Source organism: Lacerta agilis, chromosome 2 (assembly GCF_009819535.1).
Source record: "Lacerta agilis isolate rLacAgi1 chromosome 2, rLacAgi1.pri, whole genome shotgun sequence".
Taxonomy (NCBI): domain Eukaryota; kingdom Metazoa; phylum Chordata; class Lepidosauria; order Squamata; family Lacertidae; genus Lacerta; species Lacerta agilis.
This window is the reverse complement of record NC_046313.1, coordinates 119,751,470-119,770,690: the sequence shown is the minus strand read 5'-3', so window position 1 is coordinate 119,770,690 and position 19,221 is coordinate 119,751,470. Positions and strand designations below refer to the sequence as shown.

The 19,221-nt window shown below is 46.3% G+C and overlaps 2 protein-coding genes across 2 annotated transcripts; both read left to right on the top strand.

Annotated features, from left to right (window-relative positions):
- Positions 1-2,181: 2,181 nt before the first annotated feature.
- On the top strand, positions 2,182-4,797 carry LOC117042605 (oocyte zinc finger protein XlCOF6-like). Its single transcript, XM_033142142.1, has 2 exons — positions 2,182-3,217; positions 3,555-4,797. Exons 1-2 carry the CDS (start codon positions 2,182-2,184, stop codon positions 3,677-3,679), a joined length of 1,161 nt encoding a protein of 386 aa, XP_032998033.1. The 3' UTR covers positions 3,680-4,797.
- Positions 4,798-9,134: 4,337 nt separating this feature from the next.
- Positions 9,135-11,755, top strand: LOC117042604 (oocyte zinc finger protein XlCOF6-like). Its single transcript, XM_033142141.1, has 2 exons — positions 9,135-9,162; positions 9,924-11,755. Exons 1-2 carry the CDS (start codon positions 9,135-9,137, stop codon positions 11,216-11,218), a joined length of 1,323 nt encoding a protein of 440 aa, XP_032998032.1. The 3' UTR covers positions 11,219-11,755.
- The last annotated feature ends 7,466 nt before the right edge of the window (positions 11,756-19,221 follow it).

Sequence of the window (19,221 nt, the reverse complement as noted above, 5' to 3'; positions counted from 1 at the left end):
AGGTTGTTTTCTGCTGCTCCAGAGAAGCAGACACGGAGCAATGGATTCAAACTACAAGAAAGAAGATTCCACCTAAACATTAGGAATAACTTCCTGACAGTGAGAGCTGTTTGACAGTGGAATTTGCTGCCAAGGAGTGTGGTGGAGTCTCCTTCTTTGGAGGTCTTTAAGCGGAGGCTTGACAGCCACCTGTCAGGAATGCTTTGATGGTGTTTCCTGCTTGGTTGGGGGTTGGGCTGGATGGCCCTTGTGGTCTCTTCCAACTCTATGATTCTATGATTCTCCCATAAGTCCTTTACCTTTGGGCACGTCCACCACATATGAAAGAAGGTACCTTCCAGCATTTATTACACAAACCATGATACATCTTAGCTAACTTAACTGGAGTTAAATACCATCTATAAATCATTTTCATCATGTTTTCCTTTAACACATTACATGCAGTAAACTTAGTACCCTCCTTCCACAATCTCTCCCAATCTTCCAACATTATGTTATGTCCAACATCTTTTGCCCAATCAATCATAACCGATTTAACCATTTCATCTTTCGTATGCCACTCTAGCAACAAATGGTACATTCTGGATAGGTTTTTAATACTTGGTTCTATTAGCTCCGTTTCCAACTTGGATTTCTCTGACTGAAAGCCTTGTTTCTCATCCAACTTTAAAACTTCATTTATCTGGTAATATTGCAACCAGTCAGATACTTTCTCTTCCAATTGTTGATAACTTTTCAATTTAAAATCCTGACCTTCTTGTTCTAATATATCAGCATATTTCGGCCAATTTGCAGGCATGTTAGGTCTCTTATAGGCCTTAGCCTCAACTGGTGATATCCATCTGGGAGTTTTTCTCTCTAGCAAGTCTTTATTCCGGATCCAAACCTGATACAGTGCATTCCTAATAATGTGAGATTTAAAAGCTTTGTGAGCCTTAACTTTATCATACGAAAGATAAGCATGCCAACCAAATACATTGTTGTGTCCTTCCAAGTCCAAAACATCACAATTTTCTAACTTGAACCAATCCTTTAGCCAGCAAAAGGCTGCAGCTTCGAAATAAATTCTAAGATCTGGCAGTGATCGGTGTGATTTAAGGGATTGGGAAGATTGTTATGGTTGCCTCCCCACCCCAGCCTGCGTAATTATTACTACAATTGTTATTTTTATTCGTTTATTCAATCTATTAGTCTCTTTCTATTGCCCAGGGCAGCCCAAAGTGACCTACAACCTATTTTTGTTCTTGTTCTTGTTCTTATTCCTGTTGGTGCTATGCTCCATGGTGGCACTCCAGGGCCTTCTTTGTCATGTTTCCTATATTTTGGGGGCAGAGAGAAGGCTGTTCTCAGCGCCTGCTCCACCGTGAGGGAGACTGAGGCAGCAGATGCAGAGAGGGGCAAGGAGGGGACTGATCTGAGCGCCATTTGGCCAGCCCTGATTTAACCCTCTATCCTCTCATCCAGTAGAAGGTGCTGTCCCATTGCCAGTGTCCTAGACACAAGACAGCAGCCTCGGGAAGTCAGTGGGGCAGGCGATCCTGGCATGGTCCTCCCCATCTTGGTCCCTCCCTCCTGCAACTTTGCTTTGGCAAAGGGGTGAGCACTCCTTCAACTGACCACAATACTTATGTATGGGTCTCCAAAAATGGTCAGTACGGACGTCCTGAGTCAAAACGGACTGTGCAGGTGGTTAATAAAGATATAGAGGTTGAAGGGGATGAAATGTGGTCCAAAGGCTGAAGGATTATAGTGCATCAGATGAAGAACTTCATGGTGAACTTTGGACCCTGATGAATAGTGGGCAGGTTCAGGGACGTAGAGCAGCTCCCTTTCCTATGAGAAACCACTTTTATAAAAAGTAAATCCCACAGTTCAACCGTATTCTGAGATAATGCTGTTTCATTAACGATAATTAAGGGTTATGAAAGGCTGATGATGTATTACCATTATTCAACATTATTTCATGTGCCTTTCCTAAAAAATTCAAACATATGGAGGACAGGAGAGAATGCATGAGATGTTAAAATATGAGGAGGTGCTGATTGATGTGTGTAATATTCCTTTCTTCTCCTCCTATAAAACAAATAGGATTCCTTCTGGTGGGCCATGTCTAATGGGAAGAACGAAGAAACCATTTCAATACATGAATGTGAAAAGAGAGAGGATAAACAATTTGAAAGTATGGAGTGTGGAAAAAGCTTCCCTGACAATGGAACACTAAGAAAACATCAACGGACTCACACAGGTGAGAAACCATTTAAATGCATGGAGTGTGGAAAGAGCTTCACTGAAAGTGGAAACCTTAGAATTCATCAGCGGACTCACACAGGGGGGAAACCATTTAAATGTATGGAGTGTGGAAAGAGCTTCAGTCGGAGTGGACACCTTAGAGCACATCAACGGACTCACACCGGGGAGAAACCATTTAAATGCATGGAGTGTGGAAAGAGCTTCACGGAAAGTGGATACCTTAGAAAACATCAACGGACTCACACAGGGGAGAAACCATTTAAATGCATGGAGTGTGGAACGAGCTTCACTTACAGTGGACACCTTAGAAAACATCAACGGACTCACACAGGGGAGAAACCATTTAAATGTATGGAGTGTGGGAAAAGCTTCACTGACGGTGGAACACTTAGAAAACATCAACGGACTCACACAGGGGAGAAACCATTTAAATGTATGGAGTGTGGGAAAAGCTTCACTGACGGTGGAACACTTAGAAAACATCAACGGACTCACACAGGGGAGAAACCATTTAAATGCATGGAATGTGGAAAGAGCTTCAGTCAGAGTCAACACCTTAGAAAACATCAACAGACTCACACAGGGGAGAAACCATTTAAATGCACGGAGTGTGGAAAGAGCTTTAGGGAAAGTGGAGACCTTAGAAAACATCAATGGACTCACACGGGGGAGAAACCATTTAAATGCATGGAGTGTGGAAAGAGCTTCACTTATAGTGGAGGACTAAGAAGACATCAGGCGACTCACACAGCAGAGAAACCATTTGAATGCATGGAGTGTGGAAAGAGCTTCACTGATAGTGGAACACTTATAATTCATCAGCGGAGTCACACGGGGGAGAACAGATTTAAATGTAAAGAGTGTGGAAAGGTCTTCACTAAAGTTGGAAACGTTAGAAGACACCAGCGGACTCACACAGGGGAGAAACCATTTGAATGTATGGAGTGTGGAAAGAGCTTTATTGATGGTACAGCACTTAGTTTGCATCATCAAACTCACACCGGGGAGAAACAATATAATTGTATGGAGTGTGGAATGAGCTTCACTTATAGTGGAGCACTAAGAAGACATCAGTCGACTCACACAGGAGAGAAACCATTTAAATGCATGGAGTGTGGAAAGAGCTTTATTGAAGGCAGAGATCTTAGTAAGCATAATCAAACTCACACAGGAGAGAAACCATTTGCATGCATGGAGTGTGGAAAGAGCTTCAGTAACAGTAGAACACTTAGAAAACACCAATTGACTCACACTGGGGGGGGAACCATTTAAATGTAAGGAGTGTGGAAAGGGCTTCACTAAAGCTGGAAATGTTAGAAGACATCAACAGACTCACACTGGAGAAACCCTAAATTCAGAGTGGAACCCTAAATTCACATACAGGAAACTTAGAAGACATGAACAGACTAACTCAGGTACAAGCAAATAAATATATGGAGTGTGGAAAGAGCCTCAATAGAGGTGGAAACCTTAGCAAACACCAGCGAACTCACAAAGGGAAAACCATTGGATGATGAAAGATTTAATGATAAAGTGGGCAATTGATGTGGGACACAATATTGAATTTGAAATGTCCAAATTATGGAATCAGAACATAAAATTTACAACATGCACGATCCTGAAAGAGAACATCATGAAAGTAATGTACCGCTGGTACTTGACACCGGTCAAATTAGCAAAATTGTACAGAAGGAGTAATAAGTACTGTTGGACATGTAATATAAAGGAGGGAGGGTTCCATCATATACAGCAGCTAGAATTCTATTAGCGGAAAAATGGAAATCAACAGACTTAACAACGATTGAGGATTGGAGAGTAAAATTGATGGAGTATTTAGAATTGGCGAAGCTGACCGGAATTGGAGTAAATTTGTTGAGTATTTAAAAATCCAATGTAAAGAGGTGAACACACTGACAGGTTTGATGTAATACTTGCAATGTAATAGAGTCTCTGACTAAGGGGTAGATGATTGTATGATTGGTTAAAAGCCAGAGATAAAACCTACGAATGATGATGAATGATGAAAAATATGAAAACCAAAGTAGCGATGGAGGGAAGTCACAGACTCGGCGGAGTATTTGTGTAGATTTGGTAAATATGTTTATTAATCTGTATTTCGTTTCACAATATTCAGAAACATATATTTACACATACATACATACACACATATATTCCTCTCCCTCATGCTCCTGCGCAACAGTTCCTGTTTGACTCCCCTGCTTTTCCATGCTCAGTACATACTGTTTCTTCGTGGTGACTTCACCTTTAACTTTTGGATTGGCGAGACTACAGTACCATCGCCTGACTCTACGTCATCTATCATACTTCTGGTGGCAACTACCCTGATATGTTGCGGACTGGCAAGACTGTATTAATCATTTTCACCTTTAACTCTTTTGTTCTATGGGACCTCTATCGGAATTATGTGGGTTGCGCAGGAATTGCTCACATTTGATGTCTCTGATGTTCGGTAGAATGTTTGTATCCTTATATATTTGTATTCTAGTTCTACATCATACTGTTTATATGTAAAATTATGCTATACTAGCTGACGCGGCCACGTGTTGCTGTGGTTTTTTAATGGTTTTTTATGATTGTATTGATTTTGTGAAATTGAGGAAGTTCCCCTGTTCAACCTCTGGTTTGTCCCACCCACAACAACCCTGTGTTGTAGCTCAGGCTGGCCCAGGGTCACTCGGCGAGCTTAGTAGCGAGAATCGAACCCTGGTCTCTCTCTTAAATTCCCCTTTAATAGAATTAAACCCTTGCCCTAGATTTACTATCTCCACCCCCTCTCTGGAAACCTGATACATGGTACAGTCCGCTCTGGCATTGAGCCTGGGGTCAGATGGGACCATAACGATGCAAGGAGGGGTGATGGGGAACTGGTAGGGCCCTTATACATTTGTGTGCGGCGCTTTTTCCTCTTCTGATAACTGGAGTTTCGTTTGTAAAGCAATACAGCAGTGCAGAAAGGATTGTGTGTGGAGACAGGATAGGGAGCAAAGCATAGTTGCTGATCTTTCTCATCCTAATTAAAGTTGGAGTTCTTATTACAAAATACACTGAAATAAATATAATTAAGAACCCTGGCCGGAAGTTTCAACCAAAAAGATGCGTTTACTTGTGAGTAAATACAAATATAGTATCAATCCTGTTAAGAATTACAGTCTTAAATGAAGAAATAATTTCACATTGAAAAGTCCCTTGAAAGCCTTTTAGAAGTTGATGTAAGGGCTTCTACGATGCGTGTCAGATGTATAATGAGACAACTGGAGACCAGGACTGTGCCCCGATTTGGCGTAGACGCCTTCCTCAGCTGGCAATATCAAATAATATTAGATAGTACGGAGTACATCGAGTTTCAGTAATTAAGATTTTACAGTTACAGGTAGGTAGCTGTGTTGGTCTGCCGTATCTGAAGAAGTGTGCATGCACACAAAAGCTTATACCAAGAACAAACTCAGTTGGTCTCTAAGGTGCTACTGGAAAGAATCTTTTTTATTTTGTTAAGATTTTACAAAGATCATTATTCTTGAGAAGATGTGGCGTCTGTAAATCATGGATAAGAAGGATTGTTACACATCTCCCGTTAAATTGTGTACATGCGAAGTGCAAGGTTATGTGTTTCCTCACCTTAGAGAAAGTTTTCCTGTGTTTTCCTGCATTGCTACCTGTCTGGCGCTCAGGTGTCAGGATGCCAGAGATGGGGCTCACGCTTCAGGGATCGGGGCTGCCCTCTCTCAAGTCCCAAGTCTCCCCCCCCCCCGTGGGAGCCATTTCATTACTGATCCCTGCCGCCTCCGGGGATCGAACCCGCGACCTTCTCAGGAAAGAAACAGGCTAAGGGAGTTTGGAAGGAGGAGGATTTGCTTTCTAAGGGGACACTAAATATTACAATATTTATTCAAATAAATTTTAAATTTCTTCCAGTCTTCCTCCACCGTCTCTTCTCCCAGATGGCGGAGTCTTCCAGTCAGTTTGGCAGGTTCCATAAAGTCCATCATCTTCATTTACCATTCATCTATTATTGGCAATTCTTCGCTTTTCCAGTTCTTTAGCAACTTTTTTTTTGGGGGCGGGGCGTCACTCATTCCTCCCCCTGGGTCAGTGAGCTCCGCTTCCTAGAGAGGCAGGAAGGGGGGTTGGAGGGGGAGGGGCCTCCATCCACAGTCCCGGAAGAGAACAAGGTCTGCAGAGGAGGAGGAGGAGGAGGAGGAAAAAGAGGTGCAAAATATATCTATATATTGGGGGGGGGGGAGAGAGAGAGAAGGATGCGCTGTTCCTCCCCCTGAATCTGCAAACAGGGCAGCTGGGAAGGGAGGGCAGGATTTGGGGCGATGGGGGGGGAATGAGAGGAAATTAGGGGAGTGTTCCCCCCTCCCCCTTCTTTCTGTGGGTCAGTCGAGGGGGGAGGGGCTGATTCAGGCGCTGCTGGGATAAAGGAGCCCCTCCCCCCCAGAGGGAAAGGAAACCGGAAGAGAAGAGCGAGCGGGGGGGGGGGGACTATGCAGAGCCCCTTCCCCTTGAGAGTCAAGAGATGCTCGGCTGCCCTGCCCGCCCTTGGGCGCCTTTGCGGGAATGAAACGGGCTGAGACTTGAACCCAGGCCCCAGTTCCTCGCCCCTCTGAGAGTCCCGGCTTCCCCCTGGCAGGAATCCCTGGGGCGCCGCGTTGGGCCTTGGTGGGTCCCCTTTGTGTGGGGAATGGGAGAGAGGGAGGCCATGGAAGGGTTAAAGGGGGCGAGAGGGGCTGGATAGAGACCCCCCCTCTCCCTCATCTCCCCCCTCCCTGCTCATCTGGGGAGGCCCCTCCGGAGGGAGAGGGGGGCGCCATGGGGAGAGATTTGGCAAGAAGGGTGAGCCGCCCAGGGGGGCCTCTGGGTAAAGGGGAGAATCAGGGGCGGAGGGCAGAGGAAGTTGGGGGGCGCAGGGAGGGAGGGAGGGAGGGAAGCATCCCTGGGGGAGGGATTGAAGCCATCTTGGAGAAAGAGGGAGAGAGAGACTTGGGGGCTGCCTGCCTTGACTTCTCCCTCCTGCCCAGGAATCTGCCATGACTTCAAGTGGACCAGGGAGAGACCCCTGAACAGGAGGCACCCCCCCTCTCATCCCTTGAAGCTCAGTCCTTGCCCTCCCATAATTCGCATCAGATGCTGGTGGCTGTTATAGTGAGTCTAACAATTGGGGGAAAGAGGAAAGGGAGGGAGCCCACTCCATTATTTCCGCCCTTGGAGGCTTCTGTCTTGGCAACTACAGTCTCACCCGCATCCCTGTGTTTCTGTGGAGAAGCATCGAAAGGGTTCCTGCCCAGAGATACCTGCGCCCAACTCCTTCTCTCCTTTCCACCTGGTTTCCATTATTGCCACTATATCAGATCTCTTAAATCTGTGGGGTTTAAGGAATTAGGAAGATTGTTATGGAAATAGGTGGGTCCCCTCCCCCCCAGCCTGTGTAATTATTACTACAATTGTTATTTTCATTTATTTATTCAATCAATCAATCTATTAGTCTCTTTCTCTTGCCCAGTGCAGCCCAAAGTGACTTCAAACCTATTTCTGTTGTTGTTGTTGTTGTTGTTCTAGTTGTTGTTATGTTCCTTCCTTGTCCTGTTTCCTGTATTTTCAGCAGCCTCTGGAAGTCAGTGGGGCAGGGTGATTTGGGAATGTGTGCAGTTTGACTATATCAGGGAGATCTTGGCGATCACTGAGGAAGGAGGAAACGAAATACAGATTTTCAGCATTTTCAGCAGAGGGGGTAGAAGGGGAAAGTGTGTCCCACCAGATAAGACTCCAACCATCCCTGGCCATATGCCATCCTTACTTGGGCAGATAGTACTTAGTGTCCAACCATATCTGGAGGGCCAGGGATGCCTCAGCATAGAAAGTTCCTCTAGTGTTACTCAGTGTTACTTGCCACTTGGTAGAACTGGATCCTAAGGGTTCTTGAGACCCTAACAGTATAAATCCATGGTGTCCACACTCAGCAGCGTAGAAACCCCTGCCATCACCTGGGGAAGAGCTTTTTAAAGGAAATCGTTCACCCCCAAAGTTGCTTGCTTAGGAACGTACAGTGGGTCTGCCGACATACAACACCAGAGCTGCCCCTCCCCCTGCCCTGCATTCCTCCGCTGCTTCTCACACTAAAGGTGTGTCTGCATGAAATCCCAAAATATTTCTGGCTCCTATTCCAAAGAGGTCCAGTTGATATTCCAGACAAAAGTTCTAAGATTCTAATACACAATCGTGGCTGAGAAAAACAGCCAGGGAATATGAAACTGATTTGAAGGTTGGTTTCTTTACACTCAGGCGGAAACACAACTGCTTTCACTTCCTTTCCCCAGTCATATTCTTTCTTTTCTTCACCTTTAATAATCATTTTTTTCAGTGTCGCATATATTTTTATCTTGAGATCTTCAGATACATAGTGTTGTACAAATTCAATAAATAATTCCCAGTAGGAGAAGAGATAGTATATCCAGGAGTCCTTGGCCACCCACTGCAAAAGAGGAAGAACAGTGAGAGAGGCCTGGACAGGGAATCTCCACTAAGATAGTCCAGTGTCAGGAGACAGGTGCGAGACCAGGTGGCATACAATTATAGCAAATAAAAATTGGGTTGGATGTTTTAATCTGGCATTCCCAGCAGTCAGGCTCCAGCTGCTTTCCTTCTGCATCTCAGGCTCTCTCCATTCAATAATGCAAGACTGAGAGATGGAGGTCCAACCCAAATAACATTCTCCTACCTGAGCACTCCTTCAGCTGAGCACAAGCACCAAGCCTTGTCACTAGACTTATATATGAGTCTCCCAAAATGGTCAGTATGGACCCCCTGAGGTCAAAGGGACTGTGCAGGTGGTTAATAAACATCTAGAGGTCGAAGAGGACAAAATGGGTGAACTTAGGACCCTGATGAATAGTGGGCAGGTTCATGGACATAGAGCAGCTCCCTTTCCTGTGAGAAAGTTCTTTATTTAAAAAGGAAATCCCACAGTTCAACCATATTCTAAGATAATGCTTCTGAAATCCATTACCATTATTTCATTTGTATATCCTAAAAACTGGGCACATATGGAGGACAGGAGAGAATGTACAAGATGTTAAAATAAGAACAGGTGCTAATTGATGTGTGTAATATTCCTTTGTTCTCTTCCTAGAAAACAAATAGGATGTCCTCCCCGTCGAAAGCAGACAATGGAGAAGGCAGTCAGAATTCTGGTGGGCCAAGTCCAATGGGAATAACGAAGAAACCATTTGAATTCATGGAGTATGGAGAGAGAGAGGAGAAACAATTTGAAACTATGGAGTTGTGGAGTAGCTTCACTGAAAGTGGAACACTAAGAATTCATCAACAGACTCACACTGGGGAGAAACCATTTAAATGCACAGAGTGTGGAAAAAGCTTTGGCTGGAGTTCAAACCTTCGTATACATAAACACACTCACACAGGTGAGAAACCATATAAATGTAAGGAGTGCGGAAAGAGCTTCAGTCAGATCGGACACCTTAGAAACCATCAACGGATCCATACAGGGGAAAAACCATTTAAATGCATGGAATGTGAAAAGAGTTTCACTGATAGTGGAACATTTAGAAAACATCAACAGACCCACACAGACGAGAAACCATTTATATGCATGGAATGTGGGAAGTGCTTCAGACAACGTGGAAACCTTAGAATTCATCAACGGACTCACACAGATGAGAAACCATTTAAATGTACGGAGTGTGGAAAGAGTTTCATTATCCGTCGATCCCTAATTCGTCATCATCGAACCCACACTGGGGAAAGACCATTTTCATGTATGGAGTGTGGAAAGAGCTTCTCTGAGTTTGGAAAAGTTAGAAGACATCAACGGACTCACACAAGGGAGAAACCATTTAACTGTATGGAGTGTGGAAAGAGCTTCATTAATAGTGAAAAACTTAGAATCCATCAACGGACTCACACAGGGGAGAAACCATTTAACTGTGTGGAGTGTGGAAAGAGCTTCATTAATAGTGGAAAACTTAGAATCCATCAACGCACTCACACAGGGGAGAAACCATTTAACTGTGTGGAGTGTGGAAAGAGCTTCACTTATAGTGGAGCACTAAGAAAACATCAACGGACTCACACAGGAGAGAAACCATATAAATGCATGGAGTGTGGAAAGAGCTTTATTGAAGGCAGAGAACTTAGTATGCACCATCAAACTCACACAGGAGAGAAACCATTTGAATGCATGGAGTGTGGAAAGAGCTTCAGTCACAGTAGAACACTTAGCATTCATCAGCGGAGTCACACAGGGAAGAACAGATTTAAATGTAAGGAGTGTGGAAAGGTCTTCACTAAAGTTGGAAACGTTAGAAGACACCAGCGGACTCACACAGGGGAGAAACCATTTAAGTGCCTGGAGTGTGGAAAGAGCTTTCGTGATGGTACAGCACTTAGTTTGCATCATCAAACTCACACCGGGGAGAAACAATATAAATGTGTGGAGTGTGGAATGAGCTTCACTTATCGTGGAGGACTAAGAAGACATCAGTCGACTCACACAGGAGAGAAACCATATAAATGCATGGAGTGTGGAAAGAGCTTTATTAGTGGTACAGCACTTACTTTGCATCATCAAACTCACACCGGGGAGAAACTGTTTAACTGTGTGGAGTGTGGAATGAGCTTCACTTATAGTGGAGCACTAAGAAGACATCAGTCGACTCACACAGGAGAGAAACCATTTAAATGCATGGAGTGTGGAAAGAGCTTTATTGAAGGCAGAGATCTTAGTATGCATAATCAAACTCACACAGGAGAGAAACCATTTGCATGCATGGAGTGTGGAAAGAGCTTCAGTCACAGTAGAACACTTAGAAAACACCAATTGACTCACACGGGGGGCGGAAACCATTTAAATGTAAGGAGTGTGGAAAGGGCTTCACTAAAGCTGGAAATGTTAGAAGACATCAACGGACTCACACTGGAGAAACCCTAAATTCAGAGTGGAACCCTAAATTCACATACAGGAAACTTAGAAGACATGAACAGACTAAATCAGGTACAAGCAAATAAATGTATGGAGTGTGGAAAGAGCCTCAATAGAGGTGGAAACCTTAGCAAACACCAGCAAACTCACAAAGGGAAAACCATTGGATGATGAAAGATTTAATGATAAAGTGGGCAATTGATGTGGGACACAATATTGAATTTGAAATGTCCAAATTATGGAATCAGAACATGAAATTTACAACATGCACGATCCTGAAAGAGAACATCATGAAAATGATGTACCGCTGGTACTTGACACCGGTCAAATTAGGAAAATTGTACAGAAGGAGTAATAAGTGTTGGACATGTAATATAAAGGAGGGAGAGTTCTGTCATATACAGCAGCTAGAATTCTATTAGCGCAAAAATGGAAATCCACACACTTACCAACGATTGAGGATTGGAGAATAAAATTGATGGAGTATTTAGAATTGGCGACGCTGACCGGAATTGGAGTAAATTTGTTGAGTATTTAAAAATCCAATGTAAAGAGGTCAACAAACTGACAGGTTTGATGTAATACTTGCAATGTAATAGAGTCTCTGACTAAGGGGTAGATGATTGTATGATTGGTTAAAAGCCAGAGATAAAACCTATGAATGATGATGAATGATGAAAAATATGAAAACCAAAGTAGCGATGGAGGGAAGTCACAGACTTGGCATTGTATTTGTGTAGATTTGGTAAATATGTTTATTAATCTGTATTTCGTTTCACAATATTCAGAAACATATTTACACATACATACATACACACATATATTCCTCCCCCTCATGCTCCTGCGCAACAGTTCCTGTTTGACTCCCCTGCTTTTCCTTGCACATTACATACTGTTTCTTCGTGGCAACTTCACCTTTATCTTTTGGATTGGCGAGACTATAGTACCATTTCCTGACTCTGCATCATCTATCATACTTCTGGTGGCAACTACACTGTTATGTTGCGGACTGGCAAGACTATATTAATCATTTCCACCTTTAACTCTTTTGTTCTATGGGACCTCTATCGGAATTATGTGGGTTGCGCAGGAATTGCTCACATTTGATGTCTCTGATGTTCGGTAGAATGTTTGTATCCTTATATATTTGTATTCTAGTTCTACATTATACTGTTTATATGTAAAATTATGCTATACTAGCTGACCCGGCCATGCGTTGCTGTGGTTTTTAAATGTTTTTTTTATGATTGTATTGATTTAGTGAAATTGAAGAAGTTCCCCTGTTCAACTTCTGGTTTCTCCCACCCACAACCACCCTGTGTTGTAGCTCAGGCTGGCCCAGGGTCACTCGGCGAGCTTAGTAGCGAGAATCGAACCCTGGTCTCTCTCTTAAATTCCCCTTTAATAGAATTAAACCCTTGCCCTAGATTTACTATCTCCACCCCCTCTCTGGAAACCTGATACATGGTACAGTCCGCTCTGGCATTGAACCTGGGGTCAGAAGGGACCATAACGATGCAAGGAGGGGTGATGGGGAACTGGTAGGGTCCTTATACATTTGTGTGCGGCGCTTTTTCCTCTTCTGATAACTGGAGTTTCGTTTGTAAAGCAATACAGCAGTGCAGAAAGGATTGTGTGTGGAGACAGGATAGGGAGCAAAGCATAGTTGCTGATCTTTCTCATCCTAATTAAAGTTGGAGTTCTTATTACAAAATACACTGAAATAAATATAATTAAGAACTCTGGCCGGAAGTTTCAACCAAAAAGATGCGCTTACTTGTGAGTAAATACAAATATAGTATCAATCCTGTTAAGAATTACAGTCTTAAATGAAGAAATAATTTCACATTGAAAAATCCCTTGAAAGCCTTTTAGACTGTTACGGAAATTACCGGGTCGAGAAGGCTCAGCTCCCGGTCCTACGGAGGAAGCCCGTGGTTCGCTGCGGAGGCAATGGAGACCAGCCGGAGATTGGAGCAAAAGCAAAGGAGTTTATTGCGCAACAAGGTTCAGGAGGATCCGAACCCCGAACAAAGGGTGTCCTGGACTTTTAAAAGTTCCCGCGATAGCCCAGAATACATAGCGAAATACATCACAGAAACGTCAGAGATGGGGAGGGGAGAGAGGAGGTTACAGTAAAATTTACATAGGGGAAAAACAAGTTTTGCATATCAGGAAGGATGGCAGGAACCGGTGAATGGATCTAGGGTGGGTGTAATACACATTGAAGGTTTCTTCTGCGTCAGGACAATAGAAAGCTCCTAGGAGGATGTCTGCTGCCATGGTAGCTGATGGATGGGTGCTTGACTGGATTATCGGGAGGGGTGTATCTCCTCCTGCGGACGTGACTCGCTGCTTAGGGGATTATGAAAGCCACTGAGTGGAGAGTCCAAAAATTATGCAGTATCGAAATAATATACTTCTGATGATCGGAGGATGGCGGGGACCGAGGGGTTAGAAAGGTTATTTTACAAGGAGCAAATAGACACCCGAACCAGGCAAATCGGACACTGCGTTCAGGAGTTGTGGATTTTTACAATAATAAATATTTCGAGCTGTCAAAATTGGGCCACCCAGCGTCTAAATTGTCCATTTGATACATTGTTGCAAGTTATAATTAATAGTTTCCCCAACTGGTTACATTTTGGTTTCGATTCCATTGTTCTCCCAGCAGGGAGCCTGTCAAAACCCACTTAGTGTTCAGTCAAGCGTGAAGGTGATGATTGAATCATAGTAGCTGATCTGAACGTTCCATTTTGCAGGCTGAGCTGAATGCATGCTCCTGATTGGTGGGTTTCCCGTTCATTGAGAAAATGGAGACCAGCGGAGCGCTGTTTGACAGAAGCGCTTTTCCAGGGGCTTTTTCGGAACGCAGATTGGGATTTTGGGGAACCCTTCATCACGAGGGTTTTATGTGGTGCTTGTGTGACATGTAAAGTGTAGGGAGATGGACATAAAGGGGGGAAAGAATGCCCGCTCATCGTCGGGCTTTTAGCGAGTTCACGAGTCCCGCACTCGCTACCGGGGAGGCATAGCAGTGGGGGAAGGTGGTGGCGGGTAAATTTCCCTTATCAGTCCCGCACTTGGAGATAAGATTTGTAATCTGGTTCGCAGAACCACAAATCCTTTTCTCCACACCTACACCTCCGTAACTTGGTACTCACCTTCCCCCAGGTGTCTTAACTGGACGTATTCAGGGAAGGTGGGCTGGCCATGATAGTAAGCCCGGAGGGGAAACATGGAGGAGGAAGGTGGGTTTAAGGGACAGCGGGTCAAAGAACAGCATGGGGTCCAGCAACGAGAGATACAACAAAGCACTAGCATGCACAACACTATTACTATGATGACCAGAAAAATACCCTTTAAAAGTTGTTTCGCCCACCCCAAGTTGGGCAACCAGCTCCAAAGATCAAAGTCTGACATTCCTTCATGTTGAATGTCGTGCAAAGTGGAGGTCAGACGGTGGATGTTGTTCAAATGTCCTGTAATGTTCAGGGTTTGATCTGTCACATATGTGCAACACTCGGAGCCAATCAGAGCACAAGTCCCGCCCTCCGCTGATAATAAAAAGTCCGTAGCAATTCGGTTTTGAATTCCAAGTTGTCTCACCTGTGAGAGTTCGGTGGTCAGCGAATCCGTGATTTGCTCAGCCTCCCGCATGAATTTGAGGAGGACATCGGTGAGCCTCAGGATATCAACGTGGTTTGAACCGGCGCCGTATGCTGGGAATAGGGCTCTTCCCCAGGTCTCTCCATTTGCAGCCACATCAGACAGGTCGGAGAGGGCCTGCTCCTCCCGCTTATTTCGCAGTCTCCCAGTAGGTAGGTCTTGGGTGACTCGTACTCCTGGGACTATGTACCCTAGGTAGCAGGAGCCAGACATGTGGGGGCTTACCCATCGGTAGGCACGGTGGGCACAGATTCACCACAGTCCGGCTAGGTCAGTCCCGAGTCTGCCAGAGGCGAAGCTGTGGAGGAAGGCGATGTTGGGGCGCGAGGTCTGGTCCACTGGATTGGCACCTACTGCCAGCGCCCAGGCTGATGGAAGGTCAGTAACCAAATGTGATTTTGATTGGGTAATAACAGTCACTTGTCCATTCTCGTGGATTTCCAGAGAGGTGTCGCAGGAACTAGTCCCCACTGAGGCACCATCTCCAGAGAAAACACGGCAGAGGGGTCCGTGGGTAGGACCAGTGAGATACAGATACTGGTGGGTAAGGTTTAAGGCAGTGAGGTTCCACGAAGCCACGTTTCCTAGGCGGAGCTGTTCCAGGGTGACTGCAAAAGGAACCAGGGGAAGTCCTTGCCGGAGGTGGCTTGGGGCATGGGCACAAATCCAACAGTTCGGGTATTCTGTCTCCTTGGCCACCTTGCCAAGGAGTTGGATGAAGGAGTTTTGATCCCATGATGAGAGGAAGTCCGGCTCAGGGATGGAAGAGTCTGCAGCCAGGCGACGTGGAGCAGTTCCAACCGGGTGAAGGGGATCAGTGGTGTTTAAAAGGGAGGCTGTCTTGGCAATTCCTCCACATCGCAGGGGTCCGGTGTGATCCCAAACTGGTGGGTCTGAGGGTAGGATGGGGTGATACCAGCCCTCCAGGTAGTCAGAGCCCCTCCAGTCCTCGGTGGGTCCCAGGTCCCATAAGCAACAGAAACGTCTCAGGCAGATACCTTGGATCAGGGGTCTGGAAGGCGGCGGTACCAGGCGGGTACATTGAAACCCAAAAATGAGGTTTTGCGTGGGGGGAGAGGAAGTGTCAGTAAAAGTGTGGGAGCCCCCACCTTGCTGCACTTCAGTCCAATTAGGGCTCTTGGATACCTCTCCATGGCTAAAGAGGAGGTATGAGCCATTGACACAGGTAAGGCGATACCTCCCTTGATCTAGAATGACGGAGGCTGAGCCCAGCCTCCTATAGTCCTTGGAGCGTACAAACAGTTCCCACTGCTGTGTCCCATTCATCTTGGGGACCAGTGAGTGGCGTAACAGGGTCCTGCTTTCAGGGAGACAGAAATCAAAATCCCCAATCCGGTCCGGATTTTGCTTGCCGCCCTGTTCCAAAAGGTGAAAGTCCAGGTATTGGTGGTCAGTCATTATTCCAGGGCAGTGTTCAGAGGTCCAAGCGAGGGGACTGCCCAGGAAAGGGAAAAGGAAGAGTACCGTGATGGAGTTCATTTTTAAGGAGAAGCTGTCAAAGTAAGCTTTCAAAGGCGAGCTGTCAAAAGGCAGCAAGTTTGGAAACAAACACAGGGAACTGTCAAATAGCTGTCAAAAGCTGTCAATAGCTGTCAATAGCGGCAAGTCCGAAAACACGGAGGGCTGTCAAACAGCTGTCAAAAGCTGTCAATAGCGGCAAGTCCGAAAACACGGAGAGCTGTCAAACAGCTGTCAAAAGCTGTCAATAGCGGCAATTCCGAAAACACGGAGGGCTGTCAAACAGCTGTCAAAAGCTGTCAATAGCGGCAAGTCCGAAAACACGGAGGGCTGTCAAACAGCTGTCAAAAGCTGTCAATAGCGGCAAGTCCGAAAACACGGAGGGCTGTCAAACAGCTGTCAAAAGCTATCAATAGCGGCAAGTCCGAAAACACAAGCAGGAACGATTCCTGAAGACTTGGGAACGGTGACACAGGGACTGGGGCGCGGTAGACAGGATCTGGGGTACAACGAACGGGAACTGGGGTACGACGAACAGGAACTGGGGTACGACGAACAGGAACTGGGGTACGACGAACAGGAACTGGGGTACGACAAACAGGAACTGGGGTACGACGAACAGGAACTGGGGTACGACGACCAGGAACTGGGGTGCGATGCTGGGGTGCGTGGCTAGGGTGCGTTGCTGGGGTGCGTTGAGCTATCAATTGCGTTTCAAGCGCAGTCGGATGCCGTCTGGTACGAGCTCTGATGTCCACTCGGTGGCGTCGGGGTCCGGTCCAGGCTGTAGAGCCCGATCCTGTGGCTCCGAAGCAGGTCCGGTCTGTAGAGCCCGATCCTGTGGCTCCGAATCAGGTCCGGTCTGTAGAGCCCGATCCTGTGGCTCCGAATCAGGTCCGGTCTGTAGAGCCCGATCCTGTGGCTCCGAATCAGGTCCGGTCTGTAGAGCCCGATCCTGTGGCTCCGAATCAGGTCCGGTCTGTAGAGCCCGATCCTGTGGCTCCGAATCAGGTCCGGTCTGTAGTTCTTCGGGATCTTGGTCGTCGATGTAGGAGTCTGGAGCAGAAGGGGGTTTATCAAACGTATAGTCCTCCCCCCCACTCTCAAAATTGTCCGGAGGGGGTTGGGTTAGCTTGCATCGAGTATGATGTAGCCAGGAGTTCTTCTCCCCAATTTTAACAGCCGTGGGTGAGATGAGGAGCACTTGAAAGGGGCCCTCCCAGGTGGGCTTCAGGGGCACTTTTGGGTATACCTTGGTGAGGATCCAATCCCCAGGTTGGAAAGAGTGTACTGCCATATCAGCTGGTAAGTTTTGGCCCTCTATAGCCGCATACTGGTGGAGGCGGCGTAATTGTTGTTGGAATTGAATCACATAAGTGGTCAGTTCAGCTTCTCCTAGGTCAAGTTCGGAGAGGGGAAACTGAGTGTTGTACACAGGAGGGGGCCTACCAAACAATAGTTCGAAAGGAGAGAGCTTTAAGGGTCCTGTAGGGGCACTCCTTATGTTGTGGAGCACCAAGGGCAGCGCATTCACCCATTTGAGTCCAGTACTGTTGCATACCTTTCCAAGCTGTACCTTTACCTCCTGGTTCATGCGCTCCACCTGTCCTGATGACGCTGGATGGTAAGGAGTATGTAGCTCCCACTTGATTCCCAAAGCCTTGGCAATCTGTTGGACTACTTCTGCAGTGAAGTGGGTCCCCCTGTCGCTGTCCAGCCTGCGTGGGACCCCAAACCTCGGGATGATCTCCTGCAAAAGGGCCCTTGCCACGACTGTAGCGGTGGCTCTTCTAGCCGGATACCCTTCTACCCAAGAGGAAAATTGATCTACTACGATGAGGGCATACTTGTACCCCTGGCATGGGGGTAGTTCGATAAAATCGAGCTGCAGACTCTCAAAAGGGACAAAAGCCCATGGTCTAGCCCCTGGTGGACGTTTTGGTTCCCTCTTGGGATTGAAGGACTGACATGTAAGGCAATTCTTAGTTGCTGCGGTAGCGGCCATGGCAGTTCCCGGGGCATACCAGCACCTTTGGACGTAGTCTATGAGCCTGGTCTTTCCCCAATGGGTTTGTTGATGTAGGATTCTGACAAATTTAGGGGTCCAAGCCTTAGGAATAATGATTCTTCCATCAGGCAGGGACCATACCCCGTTGGTTAGCTTTGCCCCGATGGATGCCCACATGTCCCGTTCCTGTTTCCCTGCACCATCGTACATTAGGCTGAAATCAATTTCGGCAGGCAGTTGAATACATTGGAACTGGGTGCTTTCGCTTATGGCCTGAAGGGCAGCTGTCTGGGCGGCCTGATCAGCCCGTCTGTTTCCTTTTGAGACAGGATCCCTTCCTTTAGTGTGTGCCTTACAATGGACCACGGCTATAGCTTTTGGTAAGTGGATAGCATTTAGGAGTCTCTCCACTAAGGCAGCATGGGAGATTTGGGAGCCTGAGGCGGTGAGAAAGCCTCGCTGAAGCCAAATTTGTCCGGTGGTATGGACTAGACCAAAGCAGTACTTGCTGTCGGTGTAGATTGTCACTCGCTGTCCCTCTGCTAGCTCGCAAGCCCTGATGAGTGCAATTAACTCGGCAGCTTGAGCACTATACTGGGGGTTTACTGGCTCTGCCTCCACCACTTCGAAATCAGACACCACAGAGTACCCCGTCTTCCGTTCCCCTTCTACGATCTTTGAGCTCCCATCGGTATATAGGATGAGGTCTGGGTTTTGCAGGGGTAGATGGTCCAAGTCCTCACGGGGTTTCTCTGCCTGCCGAACTATTTGGGTACAATCGTGATGCGGGGTGCCGTCCTCGGGTAGTGGGAGAAGGGTAGCTGGGTTTAAAGAGTTAACCCTTTTTATGGTTACA